The 22,972-nt window shown below is 39.1% G+C and overlaps 1 protein-coding gene across 12 annotated transcripts in view; it reads left to right on the top strand.

Moving 5' to 3' along the window:
• Cobll1 (cordon-bleu WH2 repeat protein like 1) overlaps positions 1–16,168 on the top strand; it is a 155,125-nt gene extending 138,957 nt beyond the window's left edge. For 9 of the 12 annotated variants that reach the window (XM_021154795.2, XM_029473793.1, XM_021154789.2 and 6 more), the window contains 5 exons: positions 1,132–1,366; positions 2,365–2,462; positions 5,148–6,853; positions 8,656–8,832; positions 14,966–16,168. In XM_021154795.2, the coding sequence (XP_021010454.1) occupies positions 1,132–1,366; positions 2,365–2,462; positions 5,148–6,853; positions 8,656–8,832; positions 14,966–15,052 (2,303 nt within the window). In that variant the 3' untranslated portion in view covers positions 15,053–16,168. The remainder of the gene's footprint in view (positions 1–1,131; positions 1,367–2,364; positions 2,463–5,147; positions 6,854–8,655; positions 8,833–14,965) is intronic. The other 3 variants (XM_029473794.1, XM_029473787.1, XM_029473785.1) reach the window with 1 other exon arrangement.
• Positions 16,169–22,972: the final 6,804 nt, after the last annotated feature.

Below are 22,972 nucleotides of genomic sequence, written 5' to 3'. Positions count from 1 at the left end.
GGCCAGAAATACTTTCAGACTGTGCCTGCCTCTGCCTTTGGAGTGCTAGGATTAAAGGAGTATGCACCAAACTTGACGTTCATTTTGTTTTGTTGTTTTGTTTGCAAAGGGTGTGGCTGTCTTGCTCACTTTAGACTCAAGTTCTTAGGAGAAATCATTCTTTTGCCTCAGTCTTCCCAAGAGCCATGTTTCTTTCTTTCTTCCTACCTCTTTTTGTTTTTCATTCAGATTGATTGATTTATTGATTTTGATTGAGTTGTCCTGGATCGCACTGCAGACCAACCTGGTATTGAACGCACAGAGATCTGCTTGTCTTTGCCTCCTGAGTGCTGGGATTAAAGGTGTATGCCACCATACCTGGCTCATATTATTCCTTAGAGATCAGAAGTTAACACACTCTCCTGTCTCAAACTAAAAGTAAATGTCTGTGTCGGTATATGCATGGTCTGGCCACTGTAGCAGTGGTATATGACCTTAGTGCCCCACTCAAGGTAAAGCTAAACTTCCTTCAGATGCCGTTATGTCAATGGAGATGTTTAATTTGTTTAAGCAGAAATCGAGAACCTTGTGTATTCTATGACTTCCACAGTTAATCTTGACAAGAATTTTGAGTACTTAGCTGCTGGAATGTTTATTCCCCCCCTCCCCTTTCCCCCTTCTCTATCTCTCTCTTCTCCCTTCTTCCCCCTCCCTCCCTCCCTCTCCCCCTTCCCCCTCTCCTTCCCTCCCTCCCTCTTTGTGTTAGTGTCTGCTAGTAGACAGTACAAAAAACTAATATATTATTAATTTGGATTTTAAGTTGTTAATTTGTTTAATTCATATCATGTGACTATAAAGTAACTAATCAAAGGTATTCATTCGTAAATGCAATGATGTGGGGTTTATAAGGTTAACCTTTCATGAACAAAGCCCAGAGTGATAAGCATGGTTCTAGAATGGGGGGGACTGTGAGATGGACTTGTTTCCTGTGCGCATGTAGCATTCACCATTAGGAAAGCATTTACTGTTACTTTGGAACCACATTTTACAAGTCTCTCTAATTATGACTATAATTAGATACCTAGGATGCTAGATTGCTTAGGGTGAGCAAGGCAGATTAATTTTCAGGATTCTGTCTGCATTTCTTTGTAGCTGGTATAAGCTCTGATTACAGTCTTGAGGAGATAGATGAAAAGGAAGAACTGAGCGAGGCATCTAAAGATCCGGCTGGAAGTATTTCTGTGAAGTCGCCTGACATTGCTTCAGCATCGACTGATATGAGAATTACAGTGGAGAAGGATCCTGATTCAGCCCTCGGCATCAGTGATGGAGAGACCTCTCCAAGCTCCAAGGGAAAAACTCAAGAAGGCTTCTGCACAGAGGGGCAGTAAGTAGTTCCTGTGTCTCAAGTGTTGGTGGTGGTTTGTTGGATTAATGCTTTTCTTGGAAAGACAACTGATATTTTAAGCTTAGCTATAGTTGGCCATGTCTTTTAGATTCTGTCTCTTGTAATATCCTTCTTATATGTAATTGTGTTCAAGTGAAAAGGCCAGTTCAAGAGTTGTAGCATCCCCATGTTAGATAATCATCACACATAATGTTGATTAATTGTAATTAATACAATTAATTTGTCTGAGTCTAAAATATTCTGGTTTTTTTCCATATATTTTGTCTATTACCTGCTTGAACCAAAAATATCATTGACTTTTCACTTTATATCAAATACATTTGAGCACTTTCACTACCTGAACGGTGAAACCACCCTATAGTTAGAAGTAAATTAAGCCACTGCATTTTGACACTCAAGTCTGTGATGCAAGAACCACTGTCCATCTGATGCAGAAATTTTGAAAGCTCTAGTCCACTAGTTCTATGTTTGAAATGTTAAGATGAAATGCACAACAAGCCTATGAATAAAGATGAAAGCAAACAAGCAAAATAAGCTTTCTTCATCAGAAGTTTGCCTAATTTGCATGGGATTGCCTTCCAAATTAAACTCTTCTGAGAAAAAAATCAGAGAGGTCAATTCACATTCTGATTTACGGAGTTGACTTTGCCAGATTCAAGACTAAAGTGTTCTGTTTATTTCCTTTTGTCTTTAGGATAAAAATAGCCCCTAATAACTAAGTAACGACGTTCATTTGGAAGAGTGTCCATCTTACCAAGCCTCTTACATCTTCCTTTGCAATAGGACCAGTGTACTCAAGCTAATGTTTCATTGCAGCATTTCCTCTGTTCTGTTTTTCTTTGCTGTCAAATTTCTAATATTTGGCAGAAGGGGGTAATTATTTCAGTCCATCTGTCTTGGAAAAAATTACAGCCTAGTTTCTTTGATGGTCTGTTTGAATTACCTTCATATCTCACATACAGTGTCTTGTCTTCCAGAGGGCCATATCATCCTCTTGTATGCCATCTAGGCAATGAGGACAGAGTATCTGACAGTATAAAAGACATGAAGACATTGGGCCCAAACCAGGAGAGTGGTGAGTGTTACAAACAGTAATGGCCAGCACTGTCATAGACTGATGGACCAAGGACTGTTCTTAAGGACATGTTGAGGCAGCTCTTTCATGCATTGGTTCGTTTAATACCTGTCTCATTTATGAGTATTATGAGAACTGTTATTCTTAGTTTTCATGTCACAGATGAGTAAACCATGAAGATACTGTCTCATAACTAGTAAGAGATGGACCTAGGATTTGAACATGGAAAGTACCACAGTGATCCTTTTGCTGTGTTGCTGCTCCTCGTGATGACCCACCTTTTGAGGCTATAGAACTTAAATTTCAGATCCTAAGCTTTGGTCCTCTGAACATCTGTCTGTGACCCGAGTTCCTCTCAGTTCCCTAGTGCATGTTTTACTTAATACTCTAATTGCCACACTCTGGATGAAACTTGCCTGCCTGATTTTCAAGCCATCCAGTTGTGCAACATTGTTTGCCACTATTTCTCCATTCTTATGCCCAAAATTAAGGCAGTTTCTTCTTTTGTTCATGATGTAACAGGTTCAGTTCTGTCAGTTGGCATAGGGCCATGCTGTCCTTGAATAGCAAACTGTTTCCATCTACTTTGGCTATTCAGTTTCCATCCACACCCTTCTCCTGTGTTAAATTTGTTACTTGATTACTGCAAGCCATACACTTCTGAATTCCTGGCTTTCCAGCCAACTCATACAGTGTTGGATAAGGGAACTGAATCTATGACTTCCTGTGAAACTTTTATAGCACAGAACAAGATGTGAAGACACATGTAACATATCTACATAGGATTGCGCTTTAGCATAGAATGATGCTCTGTGGAGAAGTCAAGGAATGCATGATGATACATACATCTTAAGGGAATGAGAAAGCCTATGAAGTCCTATGGTTCATTCTGCGCTAAGTGAAAAATTTAATAGTCATAGAAAACAAACACAGGGCTATAGAATTCCTATTTGGGAAAGAAATGGATAGTTTAATACTATTGTTGTCAATAGCATTGACAATGAAGATGGGTGTAGTGGTGGTGGTCGTGGTAGTGTGTGTGTTTGCCCTGCGTGTACTACAGTACTCCATAAGTAATGTGAATGTGTTTATATCTGATTATTTTTTACAATTTTAGTATTCTTCTCTGATAGTACATTACAATGTTCTAAAACTCTTCTTGGTTCTGATTTTCATTGTATACACTGTTATGACAATAGTGTTGCTATTGAAAAAAACCACGATTTTATAACTATAACATTTGGGAGTTAATTTACTTACTTATTTCACAGTGCTAGGGTTTGTATTCAGGGCTTTGAACACAGAGGGGAGGCCTCTAACACTTCTGTAGATCCCAGTCTTCAGAGCTCTTCCTTACACAGAGCATGAAGACACATAGCTGAGTTCTCAGTATTCAGAAGGCTAAGACACTAACCCTGCTTAAATAGTAAACCTATCTAAAAATCAACCAGTCATCCCCTTTTTAATTTGATAGTCAAAGCAGTAAGATTTTGACACCAGGCTAATGATAGGTTAGTTACAAGAATATCTCAGTAATATTGTCTGTGATCTACATGTACTTTGTAGTAACCTTTATCAGCTTGTAGGTGATTTTAGAAAATCATTTCTATTATCCTTAGGATGTTTTATTCTCCTTTTCTTCATATGCACTTATCTAAACCATCGTTTTGTACCATTGTAGAAGTCAATATTAGTTTTGAATCATGAAAAAGTAGAAACATAATGCAGTAGCTACCTTCTCCCTCTATTGGCATCCTTGGAACTGATGCAGCCATTTATAGACATTGGGTGAGCATCATCTGTTGCAGGAAATATCTAGAGCTAACCCCTGTGCCAGGTGATCTCATTCACTCTGTTTCTTGGCCTGCCAACTCACCAGCCTGCCTAGGCCACATGGCTCCCACCAGGCCATCTCTTGGATGGGCCCCCCTGTGTTCCTCTCACTTTCACACAATTGCCCACACACCCCTGGTTAGCCAACTGAACACCTAATTACCCAGTAAAATCAAGACTCTTAATGCTTAGTTAGCCAATCAGATTTATGTATCAATAATAACATGATTTACAAGATGCCAATACAAAATTTCAGAGCCAAATAAATGATAATGAAAAAGCTTTAACCCAATTATTCTAACCTTTTGATAATACCATGTCTGCCTCAGTTCTGGTTCTCCTTCATCTCCTTCGACCTCTCTCTCTGTCTCCTCAACTCCTTGCTTTACCTTCCTTTGCCTGTCCAATCATAAGCCTCCCATTGCCCCAATGGGATTGGACAGGGAAAACCCTGCAACAATCATCGTTAGATATGAACAAGGGTGGGCAGCTCATTGGGCAGCAGGGTATAGCTTGTCTTCTTCACAGTCTTTGGGAATAATTGTGTATTAGAGGGAATTAGAGAGTGATTGGTAGATCAACTCATGGAAAATCTGAGACCTGAAATTCAGAGTCTCAACATTAATGAATTAGAGTTGCTTATCAAGGATTTATAAAAATATTTTTACACGTGATTATTTTTCCATAGAAACAGCCCATATTGTTTTCTTTGCTCAATACTTTCCTTTGTATTATTAGGCTGAAAGTGGATTGTAGCACTCCAGTGATCCAGTTATAGATAGGTAACACACATTGAAAAATTGAATTCTTCATTTTGAAATACGTTCTTGACAATATTTTTTTTTCTCTCAGTAGTTCAAAATGAAATCATGGTCTGTGCCACAAGCACAGATTATGTGAAAAACAGACCGGTGAAAATGGAAACCTCCATAGAAGGCGAAGCTCTGAAGAAAGCCAGCGACATGGAAACTGATAGATTGTCAGGCTCTCCTGCATGTAGAATGGACAATGTTAAAAGTTCGAGGGAAAATCATCTAACAGCATCACCAGGACCAGATCAAAAATTGAACCAACCAGGTGTAGAGAAGACGAAAATGCAGGATGCAGCAATTCAGGCCACCCCTGCCTGCAGCACTTTTGATGGGAATCACAAAGCCCATAATTCATCTGACCCCAGGGCTGATGAGACTGTGCAGGCTTCGGATGGCAGCATATCAACTCAGCACTCCTCTGCAAGTCTCCAGGATTCTGTAAATGCCTCAAGAGAATTCAGGAGTCAGGGCACCTCAACTTATGTACAAGATAGACTCCCTGAGAAAGAGCCAGCTTGTACATATGGGAACAATGTCCCTTTGTCACCTGTAGATGGAAGTACTAGGAATCCAGCTGCTCCTTACCTAAAGAACTTTCCACTTTATAGGCAAGACTCCAACCCCAAGCCAAAACCTTCAAATGAAATTACGAGAGAGTATATACCTAAAATTGGAATGACTACTTATAAAATAGTACCTCCGAAATCCCTGGAAACAGTGAAAGACTGGGAATCAGAAGCAGTGGGGAAGAAAGATGACCAAAAGATGCTCGCTGTAGGGCAGAAGCATACGATTGAGAATATGACAGAAACTTCCATGCAAACAGAAGTCCCTGTTCCTTCTAAAAGCTCACAGCAGCCTCAGCCTGACCTTAAACCAAAGCCCAGCTCAGGAACAGAGCGTCATTTGCACAGGACTTTGAGCTCACCAACTGGTACCGAGATGAACCCTCCCAAACCACCCAGAGTGACTACAGACACTGGCACCATTCCTTTTGCGCCAAATTTGGAAGATATAAACAATATTTTGGAGTCAAAATTTAGATCCCGAGCTTCAAATCCCCAGGCCAAACCAAGTTCATTCTTTTTGCAGATGCAAAAGAGAGCGTCAGGCCACTATGTGACATCTGCAGCTGCTAAGAGTGTCCACACTGCCCCTGGGCCTACCCCTAAAGAGCCAACAATCAAGGAGGTGCAGAGGGACCCACAGTTTTCTCCAGAACAGCGTCCTTCTCCCTTAAGTGAAAGGACTCACTCTGCTCCGCTGCCCAATATTTCAAAAGCTGATGATGATATAATTCAGAAGCCTGCTGAGACCTCTCCTTCTCCTGTAGCTCCCAAACCAATGACCCTTCCTGCTGAGACCTCTCCTCCTCCTGTAGCTCCCAAACCAATGACCCTTCCTGCTGAGACCTCTCCTCCTCCTGTAGCTCCCAAACCAATGACTCTTCCTGCTGAGACCTCTCTTCCTCCTGTAGCTGCCAAGCCTGTGGCTCTTCCTGGTAGTCAGGGAACATCACTAAACCTGAAGACCTTGAAAACATTCGGGGCCCCAAGACCATACTCCAGTTCTGGCCCCTCACCCTTTGCCCTTGCTGTGGTGAAAAGGTCACAGTCGTTCAGTAAGGCATGCCCAGAGTCAGCCAATGAGGGCTCCTCTGCCCTGCCTCCAGCTGCCACACAGGATGAAAAGACACATACAGTAAATAAGCCTATGGTGGGCTCCCAACATGGTGATGTTGATAAGGTAATCCTGAACTTTTCCAGTATAAGTAATCACATTCTAGAACAACTTGGTTAAAGTAGCCCGTTTTATACCAATACTTGGGTATAGTTATGTATTACCTAGCTCTGAATTAATGTCTTCAGGAAAAGGCTGGTAATGCTTAAGAATCTGAGGTTTTACTCTGAGAATTATAATTCATTTAACTCGGACCTTGTTATAATGGCACTGTTATATAATTGAATCATTAGCAAATATTTTAAAGTTTCTCTCCTCACACACTTGTATAATTATTGAGAGTAGTGACTGTTTTCTTGTGCTTTGCTAACTTTTTTTTTTAGCTGTTATTATGGTTTACTTTATTTTTCTCTTCCACTTTCATAGTACTATACCAAGTAAATAGTTTTACTCATTTGAAATAAACAGTATCAAAGATAGCAGGGGCTAAAAGTGTCCAGTTGTGTGTTTTCTGTCACTCACATTCAATATCAGCTTAACAATCATCTCTCAGGTAATTTAATTTAAAATGATAGTAGCTTTAAAATGTAGTTTTCTTAATTATCCAGTTTGTTATTTTCCATTGTAAATATGTAGACTAAAATACCATCCAACCATGGTAATTTAGAAAAAGTCCCTTTGAACTGAATTGTCCACTAAGAAGTCTGCTTTCTGAATTCACATAAAATAGTCAACGGGGATGATTAAATTCACAGTGTGGTTCATGGTAATCCACAGGCAATCTTTACAAAACTACTTTGCATACTTTACTCTGGTAGTATTTAAAGAATACTTTCATATTTGTGTGACAATTCCAGAAGCATTTCGTTCAACTTTCCCTACATTCCCTAAACTACGAGAACAGTGACCTTGCTGCCGAGTAAATATTTTTCCATAATGTTAAGGTACTACTTACCTTGAAGAATATCTCCTCATATGTTTGACATTTATGTTTGTTAGGTGAATCTAGCATCAGGAAGTGATATGTGATACAGAAGTGGATTCTTGGCTTGGGGAGAGCCTTCGTTTTCCTTGAAATGGATCATCATTCCTGAGCAATAAAACCTTAGCTTAGATAGAGTTTGGGGTCACAGCCTCTGTCCTATGTAGTTCACTTAAACAGTAAAGACACATATTAGGCAGTTGGTGAAAAAAAAAAACATTTTAAAGATTGCTTGATATAATACTTCAGTTAAGTCAGTTAGTAAATATTTGTTCTTAAGAGGCTTAATTAAATTTCTGATTATTTAATTTGGAAGCTCTTAACATTTATTTTTAGTCTTATGGGAAAAGTCAAGAAAACCTGCTGAGCTCATAGTTCTTGAAGTTTCTAGAAACAAACAAACAAACAAAAACACAGGCAGCTAAGTGTAGGAGAGACACTAATACCCCCATGTTAAATCATACTGGATTCAGAAGTATAAAAATGTGTCAATATTCATCTGCCTTGTGAACTTCCCTGAGTATGTTAGAGTGGGGAAGATGGGTTATTTGTCAGTTTGTAGAATTTTTGATCATGATTTTTGGCTCTGGTAGCCAGTTCCATGTGTCTGCAATATTAGTGTTCTTGGATTTACACACAAGAAAATTGCCACTTTATGCATGAAGCAAAAAGAGGTAGCACTTTTCTTGCATAGGATCCTAAGCTGAGAAGGGAAGATAGATCATGGATCTCCCAGCTAGCCCTGACAGAACTGAGGCATGACGGGTAAAGATGTAGAGCTGTGTCTATGTCATGGGTGGTTTTGAAAGAGTAATTAATAATAAAAACTTTTTAAATAGGCCTTTCTTCTCTTAGAACTCATAAAAAATATCTTGTATTTTTATAGCAAAATAACCCTGTACAGAATGAGCACAGTTCTCCAATGCTGACTCCGGCTGATGGCCCATCGTTGGCCCTGAAGAGACAGAGTTCTCTAACATTCCAGAGCTCTGACCCAGAGCACGTGCGACAGAGCTTGCTCACTGCAATCCGGTCTGGAGAGGCTGCTGCCAAGTTGAAGAGAGTAAGTTTTCCCTATCAGATGGGTAACAGTGGGCTTATTTTCAACCTTGTCAAACTAGTACTTGATCAGGGGGTTCTTCTAACATTCACATATGAACAGAAAAGATGCCAGACGTTACGCTTTTCTGCCCAAGATCATTTTTGAGGTATAAACGGAAAGAACCGGAGTCTTATATACCTAAAAAGTTGTCATCATTTTTTTTTTCTTGTCTTCCCACTCTGTGGGACAGGTGCACAATATGACTATATTCATTGTTGTATATGTGGAAAGGTAGCCTGAATTCTCATTTTAAGAAATTGCATTGGCATTGTAAGAAAGACTCTATTGAGCCCACTCCACCGGAACAGATAGACTTTTACCAATGGGACCGTTAATGTTTGCAGTCATCTCTCAGCGGTCAAAGTAACTGCTGTATCTGGGTTTTACGAATAGTTTTATAGATTAAGTTATGGATAGTAAAAGGAATTTAGAGAATGTAGAAGACCTCCACGTGGTTCAGCTCGTCCCTGCTTAGCTGGAGAAGAGCAATGAGAGGGAGTTGTGATTCCTCTGGGCAGAATGTGAGTGTCTCGGGTGAGGCTCTCCTCCTCTCTACCTCCTTCCTCTGAGAGAGTATGATCAGGCTGACCAGCCACTGCCATGGAGTTATGCTAAGAGAAGCATCTCCGCATGGAAGTTCATATTGTACTGACTCGCTGGGTTTCATGGCATGAGCTTCTTTGGTGATCACATTAGAATGCAGTTAAAGACAGATTAAGAGACTTGCCGAATGAAGCATTGAGTTTCACGAGAATTAAAGCAACAGAGGAATATAAATACTGAAAAACAGAAATACAAGTGTCTTTGGTGTTGTACCACAACAGCCCATGCTATGCTAAACCATTCAAGGCTTCTGCACACGAGTGTGTGTGTGTGTGTGTGTGAGAGAGAGAGAGAGAGAGAGAGAGAGAGAGTGTGTGTGTGTGTAAAACCACTGAAGCCAAACAATACATTAAGTAGTTTCAGAAATGATAGAAACATAAGGGAATAATTCAGAGGATACATCAAAAAATTTCAGATTATATATAGGTACCAAGGCAGCAGAAAATACATACAGATTTAAATGTTGAAATTAGCATTTTACCAGTCCTCTTTTGTCAAGGGGAAAATACACCAATGTCAATAAATAGGAGATTCTTGTTTATGAAATACTTTCTGTTCTTTACTCGGGAAGTTAAAGAGGAGTTCAAGCCAATTTCGACCAATCTAAGATTCTTAAATTCAATAAATTAGAGGCACACACATTTTTACTAGACACAAGGGGCAGGAAAGACAATTAACCCAAGCCTCTGCCTTCTATGTAGCCTCAGCCTGAAAAGCAGTATTGCATTAGATTAGTAGGAGAGCCCAGTGCCTGCACAGGAGTTGAACGCAATGCTTTGGGAACGGGCAAGTACATATACTAACTAGCTTCAGGCTACGCATTGCAGGATGCTGTACATTGAACTGCAGATGTACTTCAGGCCAGCAACTGGGTATTGGTGGATGCCTGGGCTTGATTTGGCTTTCACACAGGAAACTCTTCACAGCTTCTAGAAAGAGCTGGATCTGAGCCAACAAAAAGGAACCTAAATGATGTGCTTATAATTGTATCCTATTTAAAGCTCATTACTTTAGATTCTATTGAGGATAAAACTTTATCGTATTGAGTAGGAGGCTATTAACAGCTCGGAGCCTATAGAGTGTCAACTCCTAAGCTTTTAATGAACACTTTAGACAAAATCTATTTTATTTCACTAAAAATGGTTTATGGAACTAGTAATATTCATAATCTCTAAACTTAGTGACAAGCATTTCAGCTCTAGTATGTACTCTTAAAAATTATTTTTGTGGGGGCGGGAGAGATGGCTCAGTGGTTAAGAACACTGGCTGTTCTTCCAGAGGACCCAGGTTCAATTCCCTGCACCCACATAGCAGGTCATAATTGTCTGTAACTCCAGTTCTAGGGGATCTGACACCCTCACACCAGTGCATATTTGAAAATAATGGAAACCAAGACTTCTGTATAAACAGTGCTCATGCCATATTTGTTGTAAAGTTGCAAATAAATATAACTCTTAAAAATAATAAACAGTGTTTCTGAAGAATAGACCATCTTACTGAAACACTTTTTATGTTCTTTGATAGTCCATACATCTGCAATGTATGTTGATCATATCTGTACACCATTACCACCCCTCTAGGAATATGACCTGTCGAGCCAGAAGTTTAGCAACTCCAAGAACTGTTCTAGGTTTGAGTTCCACCTTGTAGAATAGGCCTGAAATCCGATCGGAAAGTGGTTAGTTATTCCACAGCATTCTTTCCACTATTGCACTGATGGGCATGCCATATAGCAACAGGAACTCAACCTGAGAGCATGCACATGTCCTTCCCAAGCTCCAGCCAGACAAATCTGAATATGGAATGGGGAGGGAAGATGGCGCCATGTTTGCCCATATCTGTCTTTGAACTCATATGTTCAGTTTAGCTCCAGGTACCATCTTAGCTATGGCTCTGGTTCTTGTAGAGCAGTTAGATTTCATTAGAATAGCTACCTCGCGCATTAGTCCAATTCATGTGTGCTATGTGAATGTGGCTGTGAACATGCTATGATCTTTTCATGATTCTCTGGGGTTTTCTCATATCTTACTCCCATTCACTGTCCATGTAGCCATGGAGACTAGTTTGTCTTCATACAAAGCTTTAATTAGCCTAGCACAGTATTTTCAAATTGTATTCAATCTTCAGACTTATCCATGAACCAGGAATCAGCAAATTGTCCATAGAGAATGAAGGTAAATCTTCCATTATTGTACATCTGTTCTGACATAGAACTTTGGCTGCTTTCAGTGCTTTTGTGTTGCCCCTGAATTAATTCAAAATCGGGCTGTTACATTGTTACAAATAGAATATGCTTTTAAAAAGAGTCTAAAATAAATTTATATTCTATAGTTCATATTGTAGATTGTCTTAGGATGTAAAATTTGTCTGACTAAATGGTAGTATGTTAAGAACAAACAGCCATGTGTGCCTTACAGACTCTTCCTGGCTTGTATTATTTAATTAGCTTGCTTTTCATTATTTTTTGGTTTGATTTTTAAACATTTTAATGTTGACAGTTCGCTCTAAATAAATAAAAGTTTTATAAAATTAGGGTGTTTCATAGGCACAGTTCAAATTTTGTGTCTACTCAGGAAACTTCTGTAACCATCAAGGGTAGACGATCCGCAGGCACATCAGGAAGTTCTTAAATACTACTTTTTTAAAAGTAACTTTGGGTGGGGAGGGTGGATCTGGAGAGATGGCTCAGGTTATGAGTCCTGTCTGTTCTTGCAGAGAACTCAAGTTCAATTCCCAGTGCCCATGTGGCCCCTCACAACTGCCTGTAACTCTAGTTTCATTGCATCAGACAATCTCCTCTGGTCTCTGTGGGCACTAGGAATGTACATAAACAAAATAGTTCATATTTAAAAATAATTCTGTTGTCAATGAATTGCATGCATCATGTACATAGCTCAAACAAGTCAAATAACACTCTTAGTTTCTGAATGTTTCTTAAATTTGTATTCCATTTAAGAAATATTCTGTAGCACTCAACTTTGACAGGCACCAAAAAAAAAAAAAAAAAAATTCTGGAATAAAGTGGGATCCAATAGACAGAATCTCTAATCTCAGAATTTATACATTCACTGGAGATTCTAATAATATCTTCTCATTAATATATTTAAATACCAAAGAAATAATTTTTTTCTTTTAAGGTAACCTCTCTTTAGTGTGTTTTTTGTTTTGTTTGTTTGTTCTTTTTGAGACAGGATGTGATCTACCTGTTGTAGCCATGGCTAGCCTGGCTTTCACAATTCCTCTGTCCCAGCTTCTCAAAGTGCTGGGATTCTCATGGGTAGGTGCCATCACACCATGTGAGCAATTGCATCTGGCATATTGCGATGCAACCTTCTACAATATTTTATTAGTGTATTAACAAGTCTAGTTTATACAATGGAAACTTCTAGAAATTCACACACGTACCTCTCTATGGAGCTCCTCATCCTAGGTAAGAGCTATGCTATTTAAGATGATACTGTATTTGCCTTTAAAAAAAATCAGCTTCCAACATGCTAGGTTTCTGCATGGTTTTCCCACACATTGCATTTTAGTTGGCTCTCCCCTGACTCCTCTCCATCTGCCTCCTTGCACTTCCCACTGTAGCATTCCCCCCCCCACTACCCTCTTTCACTTTGTTCTCCTTTCCCACTCCCCTCGCTTAAATTATTTTTTTACCCAGTTCCATGGCCCCTTCCTGGTTTCCTGGCCTTTATCAATATTTGCTTCCCCTAGTATCCTACTCACATTTCTGTTGCTATTTAAATCCATGACCCAAAGCAACCTGGGAAGGAAAGGGTTTGTTTAGTTACAGGTTCCAGTCCATCATCAGAGGAAGCGAAGGCAGGAACTCAAGGCCGGTGCTGAAATAGAGACTACAGAGGACCATTGCTTATTGACTTTCTCCCCAAGGCTTGCATAGCAGCCTGCTTTCCTATACAGTGCAGGACCACTTGCCCAGGGGGTGACACCACCCACAGTGGGCTGGGCTATATACCACATCAGTCATTTATCAAGAAAGTGCCTTACAGATTTTGTCTGCGCCAATCTAATGGAAGCATTTTCTCAACTCAAGTTCCGTCTTCATAAACAACATTAGCTTGTGTCAAGTTGCCAGAAAACTAGCCCAGTGCACCTGGATATGCATAGCTAGCTAGCAATGAGATGCTAGGATCACATATGTGAGATAGCATATGGCATATCTCTTTCTTTGGGTCTTTCTTGCTTTGCTTAATATGGTATTTTCCAGTTCTAACTATGCCTGCACGTTTATTTTGTATTGCTGAGTAAAATCTCTTTGTGTATAATAGCACATTTATCTTATCTCCTCGTCTATTCATGACCTTTCAGGCTGATTCATTCTCTTGCTGGGGTGAAAAGAATAGTGAAACCATGGATGTGCAAAAGCTCTATGAAGTATAACTCTGAAGTAGGATATGGAGGGAGTCTTTTGGGAATATGTCCAGGAGGTGTAGTATTCCCAGGTCATATGTTTCTTCTATTTTTAGAAGCCCACATGCCAATTCCACAGTAGTGTTGCTAATTTACACTTCCACCCACAGTGGATAAACATTCTCTCCCCCTCCCCCACCTTCAGCTTTACTGTCATTTGTTGGCTTTTTTTTTTTTTCCTTTTTTTTTGTGGTAGTCATTTTGACTCAGGTAAGATGGATTCTTAGAGTAACTTTAGTTGCTCTGATGGCTGTGGCTAGAGATGTTGAACATTCCTCAAATAGTCATAGGTCATTTGCCTTTCTTCTTGAGCTGTCAGATCATTGATGCTTTTATCAGTTGCCAGTTTTATTATGTTTAAATTTTGCAGTTCCTTATGTAATCTAACATTATGTCCTTTGACAGTCCTGCCTGACTGTCGTAAGGGATTTTTTCCCTCCAGTGGTTTGCAAATGGAATGCTCAGCCATTGGGTTTTGAAGGCTGAGTGTTTATTGATTGAAACTTCCTGTAAGGCCCTTCTCTCATTCGATTGTTACAGGCTTGACAGTTGACTATAGCCCTTGCTATGAAAGAATTCTTAAAGATCAATTTTGTTGATTGATGCTTATGTTTTGAATATATAGGGAGTCACTAAGTGGAGGATTTCAAACTACTGTCTGACATTAGAACCAAATTGTAAAATTTTGCAAAATTTACTGTACCTTTTCCCAATCCCTTCTGAGAAGCCAGGATTCATCCATCTCGCTCAAACTGCACTGAACAGCTTGCCTGCACTCTGTTTGTGCTCTTGGCTTTTATGTTGGCTTGGTAATTTTATAAAGATTAAGATGTGTTGATGGGTTATTTAACTTGTTTGTTGTGGAAATAACAACTCTCATTTTCCATTTCATGATAGAGTGAACATTTATTCTTAATTATTTGTAAATCATTGAGTGATAAATACTGAATGCTAACATTTACAGTTAAGCAGAAGTAATAATGTGTTAATTGTTCAAAATTAGACAGCTGTCTCATTTTATAAAAACTTGATGGGAACAAAATGTGTTTCTTCCTCTTAGGTTACTGTTCCATCGAATACAATATCTGTGAATGGGAAGTCGGGCCTCAGCCAGTCCATGTCCATTGACACCCAGGACAGTCGCTAACATTACCCTGCTGTGACACACTTCACCGACCAGCTTTCTGCCTACAAGAAATATTGACAAATATATATTTAGATGTACATTAATATATAAATCTGTTCAGGAGTAAACATTTGTATTATGGATTTAATACCAAAAGAAAAATCAATAGAATCTATAATTTATAATAATTTTTGGCCTTTCTGTTATAGCTAAATACTGCTGCTTTAGAAATGTTAAACAAGGTGTAAATGACTTGGTTTTTTCAATGAAGAACAATCACTGCTTATGTTTTTTTTTTTTCCTTATGGATACACTGTGCACCATGAAACAAAGGTGTAAATTGAGATTTATAGACATACTGTATGACACAGAAACAGGCAAGCACAGACTAACATTTACTGCCTCAGCGTTAGGCTATAATTAGAAAGATAATATATAGTACGGCCTTTGTTGCTGAAAGACATGGAAGACTAGTAAATCAAATAGATAATGTTCAGTTATTTTTATTGAAGAATCACTATGAGACTTATTTTATGTATTCTTTAATTACAAGTGTCAGATCTGTAGGTAACAGTTGAGTATTTTTAAATAGAACACTTTAACCTTTAGAGGTAAAATTGCACAAGAAGACTTTAAGATATTTTCTGTATATAATTATGATGTTGTTACACAGATATTGCATATTTTCTAATGCCAGAGGCCTTATAATATCCCTGTGAAAATGTTGATACAGTGTGACAGTTATCTCACCTTTGCTATAAGAAGGAATTGAGGGCTAGTTTATGTCCACATTCAAAACTTTGAAGTCAGACATTTGCAAAATCCTGATTTTTAATGAAAGAAAATGCTAAGTTAGTCATTTATGTAGCTCAGATGCTAGCCATCTAAATGATAATATGTATTTCCCTGAAAGCCAAAATCGTTGAGAGAAACAGTACTTGATGTGTCGGCTTCCAGTGGCCCAGAAGTTTAGAACGTGTTAGTGTTCTGGACTTCCTTAAGAATTTAATTCCTCTTTTATTCAAAAAAACTGCTCAGACACCTGACACTGACCTTTTCCTAAAGCTACTGGAGCACCTGTCATTCTGACACATAGGAACCTTTTTCCGTTTAATAAAAGCAAGTTATATATTTACAGTCTGTTGTTTCCCGTGTAGCCTGTGTTAACGAGCATATTTGAATACCTGACCTGAAGCACATGTAAATGTCTATTTTTTTTTTATGAGTGTGGGTGCTCTGCCTGCAAATATGCCTGCACTCCCTGTGTGTTTAGATCCTGTGAAGTCCAAAGTGAAGCCCTGGGTCCCCTAGAACTGGTGTTACAGGCAGTCGGAGCTGGAAATGGAATCTGCATCATCTGAAAGAGCAGCCAGTGTTCAAAACCGCTGAGCCCTTCCCCCTGCCCTGGTGAACATGGTCTGTTGGTCACTAACATGCATGGAACAGCCATGCTTTTTTTTTTTTTTAACCTGGCTATCAGGACTCCCATCAAATAGTTGAGCTCTGATATTTGGATGCCATTACATAAAAGACTTAGCCTGGTTCTAGATCCTGCTGCTTCTTTATCTCAGACACGGAGTGAGAACTATCTGCACGTTATATGATTATAAACCAGCAAAGAGCAAGTTCTCAAAACAAAACCTCGTGTGTGTACATTTGCCTATTTGAGGAAAAACATGATGTCTGTTTCAAACTACATCACCAATGTGTTTGTGTCAGCCTGAGGCCTTTTAAAATAATGTTTTAAAGCTTAGAACATGATTCATGCTTTCAGATAACAGTATGTGAAACTTGTTTAAAACTATTAAGATGCTGTCATAAAACACAGGATGAATCTCAAACACTTAAGTGAGATGTATATGAGTACCATGAAGGCAATTAAGCCCCATGTACTAGCATGCTTTAAATATGTAAAAAGGGTTAATTTGTTAGCAGCAGGAGAAAAATCTAAAAGACTGTAAATATGCAAGATATATTTCGCATATTGCATATGCTTTGTATTTGTGTATCAGCATTGCATATGCTAATCAGAAATGTAGAGAGTAAGTAGGAAGTACACAGAGGGCACCATCTCAGCTGAACTTCCATCAAGCATTGAAAACAAGGAATTGAAAACAAGCAATGTCTTGCTGTTGCTAGGAAGTGCCCTGGCAAATCAGAAGTCCCTTGCCTGTATCCTCAAAATTAGGAACATGTTCACATGATGTGACACTTGTTTATGTAACCTTATCAGTATGCCACACTGAGGTATGGCACAGATACAGGGAAAAAAAAAAGTTAAAAAAAAAAAAAAAGATGTGGAAGGAGATGTGTTTGATGGTATCGGTTTCAGAGTGTAAAATCTCAATGATTCTGTACATTCTGGTTGAGCACACAGAGAACAAATAAGATCCCACACGCTTGCTGGTGGTTGGTTGCCTACTGAAATCCGACAAGGAAAGCAAGTGAGAGCTCTGGAGCTATCGATTGTGTTGCGACATTTTATTTTAGAAACTGGCGTTTGAAAACAAAGGCTTCTTATACCTCAGATTCTAATCTACGGAAGCTGTGTAGTATTTGGTAGGTTGCTTGGGATGTAGGAGACGTGGCTGTCTATGAGTCACTAAGACGGAGGTTTCGAAAAGTCGTCTCACCTTTACTGCTTTAAGATTTTGTCGCCCTCTCTTCTTAACTGAGAAGTCTTAACGACAAGTTGTTTTCTCCTCATTTCCTTAAGATAATGACAATAATACTAGGCAGGAGTGACCCCGAACTAACTATAGATTATTTAATGTGGAATAGCTAGGCATTTTACCCTTATGGGTCATTTACAACAACATCTTAAAATTATAAATTGGACATAAGTGAGATTTTTTATCTCTAACATCTCAGTTCCTCTCTGGGGAACCACTGTTAATATTTAATCAGCCCATTAGATTTATGTCTAAAGTCTTTTTTTTTTTTTTTTTTAGTATAGAATAGAGTTTATTTAGGGTATGAGGAGGGGAGTTAAGAGGGTAGAGTGGAGGCAGAGAAAGGCAGAGAGGAGAGGGGAGAGAAGTAGAGGCCAGCCATGAGTTTTGGGGGGGGGGGGGAGGGCGGAGAGAACAAGGAAGGGAGGTGGAAGGGAAGAGCACAAGAGGGCAAGAGAGAAACAAGAAAGATGTCTGAAGTCTTGAGTGTGTATTTGTCTAACAGTTACACACTAATACTCTGAGGCAACTTGACTTTGATCTAACCAGGGTTTTAGAAGAGAGGGTTTTATACCTAAAAGTTTTGCCAGATTTGTCAACCATCTTTTTCTTGCTGTGGTATGCCAAACTGCCTGGCATCAAGGTATTTATATTCAAGTCTCAGGTCTACCTAATCTTTTAAAATCATGAAATCTTGGGAAAATTTATCTTCCTTTTTATCTGAAAAATGAATTGATAGACTTAACTCATGGGGATGATTATCAGGATTACATGAATTTTAAATGTGTCTGACACACAGAATTTTCTTCCAAATTCACTTTTCTCACTTAGTGAGAAAGAATTACACTTGTTTATTATTTGGTTGAGTGGCCCTCACTCACACATCACCTACACATAACTGTCAGGTCTGGCATCAACAACAGAATCTACCCTGCAGCTTAAGCAGAATCCTTGCAATGAGACCAGTCACTTTCCAAAGACCAGAACTGATGATTCTAAAACCCAAGGCTCCGTTAATATATGTGCCTAATGACAATCTCCCATGCCTCTCACTACCAAGAGAAACCAACTCTGAAGGAGCAAGGACTCCGAATCATTACTTTTACTATTATATTTTCTAAAATAAAGGGGATTTGCAGCTGAAGGTTACAGTGAAGACCCTGCCCAAAATGACGTCTTTGGAATTATTTGAAATTCTCATATTTATTTAGTGGTTTAAATCTTACATAGGATTTCCACATCACTTGATTTACTGGGAAACGCCAACATGTAAGATTGCCTTGTTACAAATACCACTTGGCCAAACACATCTCAGGATTTCACATTCCTACTTTACTCGTCGGGCTGAGCTCCACGCATGGTGGTTAAGGTAAATGGCGTTGGGTTCCAGGCTCTCCAGATTTCTAACCCACTTTCTTGCAAATTTCCAGCCCTAAAATTCTGGTTCCTAATGTGAACAGATATACTTTACTTATCACAAGACAAAAAATGCACCATATGTTCTCTCAATGTTTCAGACAGGTTTTGTGTGTGTGTGTGTGTGTGTGTGTGTGTGTGTGTGTGTGTGTGTGTGTGAAAAATTGTAGAAAATTCTGATACTTTTACATAGAATTCTTGGTTTTAATACATCATGGACTTTAAAAATCCATTTTAAAGTTGAAGAAATTGTTTTTCTTGGAGGGAAATATATACTACATTTCCAAAAAAAATTCATAATTTGCAAAACAACTCCCTAATTCTTTTTTTTTCAATCCATGGTGATGGATCAGTGATAGCTCAGATTATTTCTCTGCCATTCACGCACACAGTTGCCCTGTGACTTGGCAGGCATTCTCTGTACAGAGGCCGGACTCATTTTCCTGTCTGTAGAAGCATCTGGTTTTGTGCCTATTGAAAAGACAGAGGTGACATTGTGCTGGTTCCGAGATGTGTCGAAGGTTAGTATAGTTTGTTACTGGCACTATCCTTCAGGTACTGCTCTGAGAAAGAAATCTCTGAGTGGTCTTGAGGGAAGGATGAAGTGTAAGGGAAAGCCAGACTGCTAAGTCTGGCCTCTTGGCCTGAGCCAGCCCAGCCCATATCAGTGGGCTCCCAGGGTGCACACCCAACACTGCACTGAGCTGGGTAGTAGGTGAAACACACCATTTTAAACATAAGATTGAATGACTTTAACCACATTCATAGATTTGTTCAGTTGGCTCAAATTCAAATGTCATTTTCCCCAAAGTCCCCCTAGTGAATACTAGATCCAACATGAGTACACCCCAAATCCTAGATCCCAGCCAGCTAGAAGTCAGCCTAATCTAGTAACACTCCGTCTTCATTGCCTTTCTCTGTACTTCTGTCCTACTTGTCTTTAGGCTTAGAAGTGTGAGGACCCAAGTGTCACCTCCAGCCTTTTTGGAGTCTTGTTAGTTGACAGATGAAATACAAGATGTTTAGGTAAATTTACTTATCTGATAAGTATTCTTCAGCAGGAGTAGTCTGCACAGTTTTGAGGACACGCATTTTACACATATTATCTGAAATTCCATTTTAACTGGCCATCCAAGTCTGTTAAGATTATGATTTCTTTGAAAACTTGAGAAGCATGAGAAGAAGCAAGACGTGTTAGGAGTTAAGAACCAAGAGGAGACACAGGGTCTGGGCCAGCTGAGGTAAGCTGTGAGCTTATATTACAGAACAGAAGAGACCTTTGAGCTTCTGGATAGATCTTCATCAGAAGAATTCCCACATCATGAATGGGGAGATGGCTATTGATGAATTCCCCATGAAGAGACAACTTGAGAAACACTGGGGTGGGGAGGGGGAGGTTCTAAATACTTATAAGCCAGTAGCAAATCATAAATGCTGCTAATGTCCCCATCAGTCTCAGGATTGTTATTATAATTATATCAATGATTAAATCTGTGGTGGTGTGAGCTATAGCTAAATGATTTTAAGTCATTTGTTCTATTTGAAGTTATTTGTAAGGAAGTCAGTGGATGAGTTATTGAGCCAGACTTCTGCATAACACACGTTGAGGGGGGATTTAAGTTGGTCATTTGTTTATTTTCTACCAAGTATGAGTGTTACTCAGGTCAGTATAAATAATGAAAAACAAACAGTGCCTGGTTAAAGCACCTCCTTGTTGAAGGCTGTAGTTCAGGCCTAGACACACACACTACACAATCTGCTGGAGCATATTAGGTTTAGAGGGAGGGGAGAAGGACAGGAAACAAGATTTGTGGAGTGTTTTTTGTGCACCATTTACTCCCCAACGTGAACTTTGATATAGATGCTGTCATCCAATTGACACATAAGACTCAGTGACGTTAAGTATCTTATCTGGGATTGTGCTGGTGCTGAAGACACACGCCAGAGTCTAGTAGGAAGATGACCCCATTATTTTTTTATTGCTGTTCTTACTCTAGTCATTCAGCTCTTGATCAGTCAATGTCTTGCTTTTGTGTGACGAGTATTTCTTATAGGTTACATTCATAACCTATAACCTGGTAACTTGATCTCAATTTTGTATTATTTGCTAAATTTTCTCTAATCGCATGTAATGTACACTGACTTGAAATCCAAACTATAGTTGTAAGGAGAATAGAATCATAATAAAATGACTAGCTGCTATAAGCTATAAGCTGGATGCCCACTTCAAAACAATATCCATGAAAACACTACTATGGTGGTTAATATTAACTATTAATTTGACAAGACATAAAGTTACTATAGAAATAATCTTTGGGTTTGTCTATGAGGGATCACATAGGTTGGGCTAATTAGGGTGGGAAGACCAACCCAATTATGGCTTCCCCCTTCCATGGGTTGGTGTCTTAGCCTGAATAAAAGGAAGTGCACAGCACCATTTATCCCTCCCCTCTGACTGCCGATGCGATGTGACCAAAGATGGCCAGCTGTTACTGTCATTCTCTAGCTGCTAGAGAGCCCAGAGGTGATTCTGCGAGGCATTTTTTTCACAAGGTAAGCACAACAAGTAATAACTGTGGAAGGTGGGTTAATGGTGGCAGTATTTACCTGTAATCCCAATGCTATGGAGGCTAATGAAGGAGGGTCATGAGCTTGAGGCCAGCAGGACCTTCCCAAATGAAAGCTCCTAGCCAGCCAAAATTAAGCAAGGAAACACCCAGTCACCAAAACAAAACAACAACAACAACAACAACAAAACAGCAACAACAGAAGTCCCAGGTGCCTTGAGAGATGATGTGTCATATGGTCATGTTTCATCCTCATGGATATATTATGGTGAAGGAGTTCCCTTCGTCTTTATTTGTTATACAGTATCCAGTCTTTGGTATTTCTAATTACAGTAGCAGAAAATGGACTATGACATCAACATTCTCAGTTACCTGATACTCTGCCCTGTTGAAGAATGGATGGCTGAAAACTTGTAGTAGATATTGTGCCACATCCTTAATGAATATGAATTCAATAACTCATATAAATGTACTCAAACAGTATAGAAGCAATTCCAAAGAGAGGAGGCATGGATGCAGAAATATGGAATAACAGTTTCATGTTTCAGTAGATAGTTTATAAGAACACTGCTTTGTAGTTGACAGAGGCCAGGAAGATGGATTGATGGATGGAAGCTACCAGTATAGACACGGAGAGGTACTTAAGCTGAGAGTACATGCACCCTGTGGATGGTGTCGAGAGGGAGTTTTGCTAGCAGAGTCTGCATTATCCTGGGGTATTTATACCTGATGAGCATCCATGCTGACTATTTTCACTCTCATAGGCACTATGCTTCTGACACTGCAGGAAGACTTTATAATTAGAGTTCCTGAAACAAAAATCAGGAAAGAAAATCACTAACAGTATAAATTGCCCATCTTCCCATAGGCCGTCTCTTTCTTTTGGGTACTAGCCCATTATTAGTTTTATTACTTTTAAATATTTTCTTCATGTGTATGCCTTCTCGCTTCAAACTTTTAATGAGCTCAACTTATAGTAATTGGACATGTTAATATATTCTTTCATGATTAGATTTTTCTTTAAATCAACCTTAAGAGATCCTTCCATACTCTCAGGACAGAAAAGGCATTCAATCCCATTTTATTCAAAAAACTTTAAAATTTTCTGCCTTAAAGTCTGGCTGATTGCAGTATAAGATTGCAATCCATTTTCTTCTTCATCTTTAAATGAAAAACCATTTTTGAGCAATGGTGGCGCATGCCTTTAATCCCAGCACTTGGGTGGCAGAGGCAGGTAGATTTCTGAGTTTGAGGCCAGCCTGGTCTACAAAGTGAATTCCAGGACA

The sequence above is a fragment of the Mus caroli genome, chromosome 2 (assembly GCF_900094665.2).
Source record: "Mus caroli chromosome 2, CAROLI_EIJ_v1.1, whole genome shotgun sequence".
In the NCBI taxonomy this organism is placed as follows: domain Eukaryota; kingdom Metazoa; phylum Chordata; class Mammalia; order Rodentia; family Muridae; genus Mus; species Mus caroli.
This window is presented reverse-complemented; position numbering and strand designations above follow the sequence as displayed.